This window comes from Ceraceosorus guamensis (assembly GCF_003144195.1).
Source record: "Ceraceosorus guamensis strain MCA 4658 unplaced genomic scaffold IE81scaffold_20, whole genome shotgun sequence".
Lineage (NCBI taxonomy): Eukaryota > Fungi > Basidiomycota > Exobasidiomycetes > Ceraceosorales > Ceraceosoraceae > Ceraceosorus > Ceraceosorus guamensis.
The window spans coordinates 198494-206437 of record NW_020290015.1 but is presented as its reverse complement, the minus strand read 5'-3'; the positions used below and the strand labels follow the sequence as shown (position 1 = coordinate 206437).

The 7944-nt window shown below is 56.8% G+C and overlaps 2 protein-coding genes across 2 annotated transcripts; both read right to left on the bottom strand.

Annotated features, from left to right (window-relative positions):
* Window positions 1–101: 101 nt before the first annotated feature.
* Window positions 102–3955, bottom strand: IE81DRAFT_312219 (hypothetical protein). Its single transcript, XM_025512451.1, has 4 exons — window positions 2142–3955; window positions 913–2056; window positions 559–832; window positions 102–474 (listed from the first exon to the last, which is right to left on the bottom strand). The coding sequence occupies exons 1-4, from the start codon at window positions 3553–3555 to the stop codon at window positions 271–273; spliced, it is 3036 nt and encodes a 1011-aa protein (XP_025370569.1). The 5' UTR covers window positions 3556–3955; the 3' UTR covers window positions 102–270.
* Window positions 3956–5249: 1294 nt separating this feature from the next.
* Window positions 5250–7589, bottom strand: IE81DRAFT_329545 (hypothetical protein; the record flags this gene model as incomplete). Its single annotated transcript, XM_025515154.1, has 2 exons — window positions 5250–5773; window positions 5855–7589. The coding sequence occupies 2 exons, from the start codon at window positions 7587–7589 to the stop codon at window positions 5250–5252; spliced, it is 2259 nt and encodes a 752-aa protein (XP_025370568.1).
* Window positions 7590–7944: the final 355 nt, after the last annotated feature.

Sequence of the window (7944 nt, the reverse complement as noted above, 5' to 3'; positions counted from 1 at the left end):
CTGCCCTGTACTTCATCCTGCACGTTTAATGATCTTTTTCACGTTCTAGACTCCAGCCTCTGCAAGCAACGCCAGACTTTCGTACAAATACATTGATTTGCCCCCGCGCATGTGTGTGAGCGTGAAGGCGTAGACGCATGAAAGATGCTACATTTGCGAAATGTCGCGGTTGTGCGCGAGCGGGAATGATGGCTGATACCGAGCAGCCGAGCAGCCGAAGAGTCGTAAAACTCTGTTCGAGATGAGAGGTAAGAGGAGGGGAGGGGGGGTCTACAAGAGCGGCAAAAAATTGCCGACTACCAAGCTTGGCAGATCGAATTGATCTCTCTTGATGGAGAAGCATGCGGCGCAAGGAATGACGCGGCCATCCGAGGCGAGGAGTTTGACGGTCATGGACACGGCCGAGGCGGTATTCTCAAAGGCGTGAAGCGCAAAGGACTCCCAGTAGCGCAAGGAAGAGTCGGTGTCGAAGAACTGAGAAAGGGCAAGACGTTTCCTTTGAAGGTCAGGGCCTTGGCTTCCAGGCTAGGTGTGGCTAGTGTGGTCGAGTCAGCTCACCTCGTACACATAACGACCTAAAAGGCTGTCCCTGGTGCGTTGAGTGAGCATGCAAAACTCCATGCCGACGACGCAAATTTCGCACGTCCTCCTCCAAACGACCGTAGGCGTGCCGGAAAAGCTGATTAGCTTTTCCAACTCCAGTATAGTCCTCTGTATGCTTCGCTCGACGAAGATCTCGTCATCTTCCGTCAAGGGCATCTGCAATGCGATCAAGCTTGGCCTAAAGATCGCCAGAGCTCGAACAATGCGCAGCACTTCGGACTTCTCGTACCTGTGTGAGATTGGCAACAGACGGAACACCGAGGTAAGTGGTTGAAAAAATGTAGCACTCGACATTGCAGAGCTGCTCACCGAGCTGTGATGTGTTTGAGAAGGAAGTGATAGCCTTCGGTGTATGCAAAAGGCTTGCATTTGTCCGAGTAAACGTGCTTGACCCTCTGCTTCCACTCCAAGTCTGGTCCGGTTGCGCTTCGCGTCGGATGGAGGTCTTGAAGCACCTCTTGTGGCTGCATTTGACCAGCTTGCAGAGTGCTTTGCGTTTCAGGTCCTGCAGAGGCAATGGCTCCGTGTGCAGCATCGACAGTCCTTGTGTCGTTGGGCGATGGCACCTCAAGCGCTCCATAGCTTTCTGCTTGCCCTCCAGCTGAAGCGCCGGTAGGAGGCATTACGTGCATCGTCCGAACGGTCCCACTGCGCTCCTCTGAGTAGCCCACCGAAGCAGCATGCTGTGTATCATGTGCTTGCTCACGAGCCCCTGCCCTTTCGTAGTCCACCTCTGCATCCCAAGCCGGCTGAGCGCCCATGGTTCTCTCTTGCGTCTGCGCGGGTTCGGAGCCATCCTTTCCTTCCCATTTCCAACCTCCAGCTCCCTGGTTGCCCATATGCAAGTGCGGCAAATTTGCCACTCTGCCACCCAGGGCGCCGAATCCTCGTGCTGGCTGCCAGGACCCGGCAATCTGTTGATGCTGATATGGCTGGCTGAGCAGACCCTCGGAAGGCCACGTGCTGGCTGTCACCATGCTCATACCACCACCAGCAGACGCAGTAGGTGTGCCGGGGTACGCCCCACCGGTGGCCGCACCTCCGCTGCCATGACTTCCTGGGTCCGTGTCTGGCGTAGCACCGCCAAGCAGGTGTGGATCGATCCCGTGCAGCATGCTACTGAGGAAAGAGTACTCCAGCGAAGTAGCTTCCGAACCAAATTCGGCCGGACCATGATAGACTGCCGAGTCTGCGCGCGCTCCTGGCTCCGAAGGGCCCAGACCCGAAGTCTGACCTTGCTGGTCAGCCTCCTGAAGCTCAAGAGGAATGTTCATGTTCGAGTCTGTAGCCTGAATTCCTCCTCTGTCTATGCCAAAAGAAGCCGCCTGCATCGCTGGGGAGAACGCCGATACTGTGCCAAAGAAGTCCGAGGGAGCCGAAGAGGTCCCCAGGCTACCAGAAGGCGCACTTGCGCCATCGAACAGCGCCGGTTGCAAGACATTCATCATGGAAGCTGGAGAACATCGCAACGCAGCAAAGCGTATCAGTATCGACAGCGAGGTACTGCATGGGCCCATGGCTAGCGGGAAGAGGCTCACCTTCCTCGGGCCACTGCGGCAGCTGTTGGTCTTGCGATGTTTGCGCAGTCTCCTCTAGCTTAGTCTCTGCCACCCCGGCCGAGCTTTCGTCCGCATGACTAAATTCTGCTGCATCTTCCGAAGCAGAAGCGCGACCCTCGCTTATCTCGCTCTGCTTGGCGCGCTTTTTCGCTTCCTTCTCCCTCTTGAGCTCCACTGCAGTACATGCACAATAACACACAGTGAGTGTCAATAAGCAATGCCAGGCTCGGAAAGCTCGCACGCCTAGTGATGCAGCATTCATGACTCCTCTTGCTGGGACAACACATGACGAATGCACTCTGAACATGGGCTGGTAGGACCACTCACACAGCTCATCGTCATCCAGCAGGTACTTTGCCTTCTTACGCGCGCCATCTGTGCAAGTATCCGCTATGCCTTTCTTGACGCACCTCTGGCAAGGTCTGGAATCGTCGCAGGTCAAATGAGCCTTCTGGCAAGCGCTACACGCCCTGTTCGCTTTGCGTCTTTTGTTTGCGGTGCTGGGTACCTGAGCAGTCGCAGTCGCAGCCGCAGCCGCAGCCGGGGCAGCGGACTTGAGCTGTGCATTGCCCTTGCTTGCTGTGACAGAAGGATTTGGGACGGGGTGCTTGAAGGGCACGTTGAGCTTCACAGGTTTGGAAGGATTGGTGCTGCCGCTCGGCCCCACCTTGAGTTGCGAGGACTGTGAGGTATTCGACTTGGGCTGCGCGGCTGAGCTGAGTGGTCTAGCAGAGGCAGCAGTTGATGTGAAGAGCGCCTTTGAGTCCTCCACAGCCGCGCCTGGAGGAACCGAGCTCATGGAGGCGGAAGGTCGCAGAGCTGGTGTCACTGATGGAGCGCTTGTGGGCGATGCATCGATTGCTTCAGAAGAAGGTCTGGCTGCGGAGGCCCCTCCGGAGCTAGCTGGCCGCTGGTTGCCTGCATTGTTGGTGGCAGCAGCAGCAGGCGGCCTCGCCGCAATCGGTTGCACATGCCGCTGTCCAATCGCAACACCTTTAGCGAACGGTTGCGCTCCTCCCACATTGCCCGCAGCAGGTTGGGATTTAGTGTTGCTGACAATCTGTGGGGTTTTCAAGCTGTTAGGACGCTGGGCAGCTCCCGACTGATCGCTTCGATTGCTCTGCGTCGTTTGTGGTCGCTGAGCAGATGGCGGAGACTGTTGCGTGTGAGTATGTCCACTTGCCAGAGCATGAAGCGTGCTTGCAGCATGATGAGATCCCCAGGAAGCGGAACTGTTGGGAGACTGACCGCTGCCACCTGATCCTGCTGATGCTGATGTCTTGCCGCTTGCGCTACCTTCGTGACTGGCGATGGAGCGCACTGAAGGGGCTGGCGAGTTGGTCACTGAGCCTGGTGTGGCCGCTGCGGTAGGCGTCGCTGCACCAGCTACCATTATGCGAGTGCTCACACTCGGCAGGAAGCTTGACCGCTTCTGGACTTGGTTGCCCGTTCGAAGATTCCGACTTTTGTTGAAGATCGATCCACAGTCGCGTCAGAGTAGGCCTGATACAGGTCGGGACATCTTGATGAGCTGAGCAAGTCTCCAGATATCGTACCCTGACCAATAGCGCTGGAACCAGGAGCCTAGATAGTCGACTTGGACTTCTTAAACTGCGATTATGGCGAGCTGCAACAAGTGGGAGCGAACGATAGCTTGGAAGCTGAAGTTGCCTTGTTCGGTGTTGTGGTGTTTAAAAGGTTGTTTTGCGATCCGTACTTGTTGCAGCGAAGCCGTAGGGAGACGGAGCGAGCGGTAGCCGGGTAAAGAGTACCGTACCAGTGCAGGCGTCCCGTATTCCGAATCACGAAGATGGGAGTCTGTGCCTATAGCAAGACCGTGCATAGAGCTGCTGCTGCTGCTGCTGCTGCTGCTTGATCCACGGCTCACACTGACTGCTGCCTGTCACAAAAAGCGACCGACATTGGAAGCCGACGAAGCCCATGCAGCTGCAGCAGAAGGGTTAGTAAGACCCTGCCCGAGCAGCAGCAGCTCTCAGCTCACAGGACATGCACCGGCTGGTGCTGTGTACAACCAGCAGTCGCCAATCGGAAAATCGTGAATGCGTGCTTAAACGCAGGCGTGCATGGCAGCGCGCCGCGTGAAGAAGAATTTTTGCCGCGCAGCCGCTGCTGCTGCTGCTGCTGCTGCATGCAGCATGCTCAAGGCGAATGCGCGAGCGCTGTACGGCTTGATTCGTTGAAAGGATCAGCGCGTGACAGCCACAAGAGGGTCGTCTCGTCATTCGCTGCTGAAAGCCATGAGATGCGATCTGAAGCGAGAGCGACATACTGCGAAGTTTGACAAGCTATTCAGGCCTATGTCGGTTTTGGAACTTTCTACTATGATTCTTCGTGCCCGTATGCTCAGCGTCGGAGAGGGAAAGCGGCGACGCTGCCGTGCACACCGTCCGAGACTATAGCGCGCAGGCCGATCCCCTCTCACACGGCTTCACACAGGCTTGAGCTCCCACATGTTCACGTGGTTCGACTCACCTCGACATATGCGTGTCTTCGACAGTGTGAAGGCGTTGATGGCACTTGCTATCAGGCCAAGCAACTGTCTCATTTAGCGTCAAATGACTCAACGTCGCGCGGGTCGAGATCGTCGAGAAGGTGCAGACTCGTCAATTCATCAATCGTGCCAACTTTCATCGACAGCGCACTTCACACCAATGCAGGCGCACGGATGACGATTTTGAAAGCCGAGGGAATAATAAACGGAACCGGGCTGACAGGAGAGCGCAGAACACAAGTGGTGAGATCGGCAAAGCGCAGAACAGCAAGAGAATTATCGGCAAGCATCTTGAGAAGTAGAACAAAGCGCAATTCACGCTTTGCAGGCAGACGCCTCCCTATGCCCAAATTTGACACGCGGGGAAAGCGCACGCTAGGATTCTTGGCGTGGCGGGGGCTAGCCGAGCAGGCTTATAAGAGACAAGAGGAAATTCTTGACAGGGGGGAGGACAGGGTCGATGAGCAGGCGCGGCTTCTTGTACAAGCAATTTGGCTGAGACGTCGAGACTTGAAGAGAGCTTAAATGGTCAAAGAAGCGCCGAGGCATAGTCCGAACAGTCGCGGTCCTGACGATCACTGGTAGGATCGCCAAGAACCGTCCGATGGATGATAAGGGGGAGCGTATCGAGGCGTGTTGGATGTCGAGCCACCGCCTTGGTGCGAGCTGGAGGTACCAGAATTGTCCGGGTAGAAGCTAGCACTGCTGGGACCGCTAAAAGAGCCTCGTTCACCGTACATCCCTGTGCTCTGACCGTGAGATGCAGCATTGGCACTGGTGACGCTAGATTCGTGGGGTTGGGAGGCAGCGCTTTCAACGCTGGAGCTGTGTCCAAAGCTGCTGTCGAACGACACACTTCCACCAGACGGTCTGTGCGGCGCACTTGCCTCGCTTGTCGAAGCACCACTTCCATCCCCAACCTGCCCAGGCTTGACGTCCGAGCTTGCCGCACCTTCTTTCTTGGTCTTGTCTTGATCCTTCTTGGCCGAAGCTTTGGCTTTGGCTCGTCGGTTCTGGAACCAGATCTGCACAGCTCTCGTCGGCATACCGAGCTCTTCTGCAATGTGCTTGCGAACTGCAGCCGTCGGCTTGGGCGTCTCTACAAACGGTGTCAAGGGAGCCTGGGCTTGTCAGCGCAAGCCAGCGCTGAAATAATCCACTCCGCAGATGGAAAACGCACCTTTGAATGTCCCTTCAAGGACCTTGAACTGCGCCTTGGTGGTACGACGGCGGTGCTTGACCTCGAAAGGGTTGAAGTAGTGCGTTCTGAACTCGACAGTGTTACCGTAAGAATCTTGAATGATGGGATCCGACGGCAGCGGTGCGCTGTGAGGCGCATGCGCGCCCTGCATGCCCATCATTCCCGTCTGACCAGGATAGCCACTAGATAAGAAGGGGGCGCTGTGACCGTATGCGTTGGCAAAGTGTTGCGAATTGTATCCTTGATGGCCAGACTGAGGTGCGCCTTGCTGTGACATGTACGTGCGCTGAGGACCATTCATCATCTGGCCGTGTCCAACGTCCGCACTGTGATACAGACCGGCAGCGCCGCCCATGTACGAGGGAACTGGGCCAGCAGGGCCTGCGGTGAAGGGACCGCCGCCGCCGCCGCCGGCTCCACTACCTGCGCCAGTAGCCATCGAAGCATAAGTGGGCGTGGAGATTCGGGCAACGCTTTGACCGTATGACGGTCGCGCACTGTAGCTCATAGGCATACCTCGAGGTTGGCCTTGAGGATATCCATGAGACGTAGAGGGTGCAGACGCAGTTTGAGGCACATTTGGAGAGTTTGGCTCGCTGGCTGCCCACAGAGGGTGAGAGGGACTTGTAGCCCTGTCAGAGGCGAAATTCTGGTGCGCTTGCTGAGCGATGCTGCCTGCAGGTTGGTAGTAGCTGACACTGCCACGTTGCTGCGCGTACGGACCACTGGTTGTAGCAGTCGACGGTGTGTTGGTGTCAACACCGCTGTGAGCGCTGTGCGGCGGAGGAGGGCCGTAGGGAGTGATTGGAGTGGTGGATTGCGTGTGATCCCAGGCGCTGGAGGACGAGCCTGAATGATGAGTGTCGCGCGGATGCCCCGAGCTGCTGGAATCGCTAGGATAAAATGCGAATCGTCCTGAATCTCCCGAAAGGCGAGTGGCGCCAGGTTGATTTGCATGTGGTCCGCCAAGAGAACCAGTGAGACCACTGGGCGCAATGTTGCCAGCAGCACTGCCGTTGTAGGAGCTTGACGACATTCCGGCAGGATTGGAGTTTGTTGGAAGACCTCCCGTTGCGGTTCCACGGGTCCAAGCTGCGTTGTCTCCCGAAGCGCTACTAGAGCCCGTTTCTACGTTGCTGCTCTGGTCGTTGGTGCTGCCGAAACGTTCGAGTCTATCAGACATAGGAGGCAAGATGGAAGGTGACGCAGTTATGGCACTTGCGATGGGCCGTTGAGCATCCGAAAGGCTGTCAATCGTAGTCGCTTCGCCTGCGCCGTTTGCAAGGGCGCTTCCAGGAAAGTTTGACGATGTTGCTGGCGCAGAACGACAGCTCCCGTCAGCCGTTGCGTTGCCCGTCTCTAATTTGACCGGGTTGGCGCGCTTTGCGAGTTCGAGCGATTCAGCTTCGATGCCTGTGGAATGAGTGTCTTGACCGGCTGCAGGCGAGGTCATAGACGTGGTGCTAGGACCGTAGTGATGACTGTAAAAGTGAGCGGCCGGGGAAGGCAGGACGCCGGACTGAGTAGCACCTGATGAGGCTGTACCCAGCGCCAAGGGGGGCGGCGGTAGCGAGCGTGCTTCAGCCCCGCTAGCTCCTCCAAAAGATACGCTGCTGGTCAATGCAGGGAGCTTCGTCTGCTGGTAGGTACTTTGGTGGTGTTGAGGCTGTTGATGTTGATGGACGAATGGTGCGCTCGAAGTCAAAGCGAACATGATCTGTCACGCTAACAGCGGATTGGATTGTGCCGCAGTGTCGAAAGGTGATCACTCGCCCAGAAAACAGATTGCGTACCAAGAGACCCGTCGCTTGAGAGTTGAGCGGCTGGCTTGCGTCTGTGGGGGCCCAAAAGGCAGCGGTGAGCTAGTGTGAAGCAAGGTGAACAGAGCGAGAGGAGCCAAGCGAGGCGAGACTTTGTCAAGACTCAACGGAGCATGTAGTACAAGCAGATCGGGGCGATCCGTGGTCTCGACACGGTGAAGTTTGCGTAGGTAAAAGATGAAGGAGGAGAGAGGGGCGAACGCTGATACCTCGTAGTCTGAGCACTCACAAGCAAAGAGGGAAGCGATT

What these genes read in the sequence shown, in the direction of transcription:
- IE81DRAFT_312219 (XM_025512451.1), bottom strand. Translation starts at nt 3,555, where the DNA reads ATGGTAGCTGGTGCAGCGACGCCTACCGCAGCGGCCACACCAGGCTCA. An exon ending in CTCAAACACATCACAGCTCG is followed by an intron (nt 833 to 912) that starts GTGAGCAGCTCT and finishes AATCTCACACAG; the next exon opens with GTACGAGAAGTCCGAAGTGC. An exon ending in TAGGTCGTTATGTGTACGAG is followed by an intron (nt 475 to 558) that starts GTGAGCTGACTC and finishes GCCCTTTCTCAG; the next exon opens with TTCTTCGACACCGACTCTTC.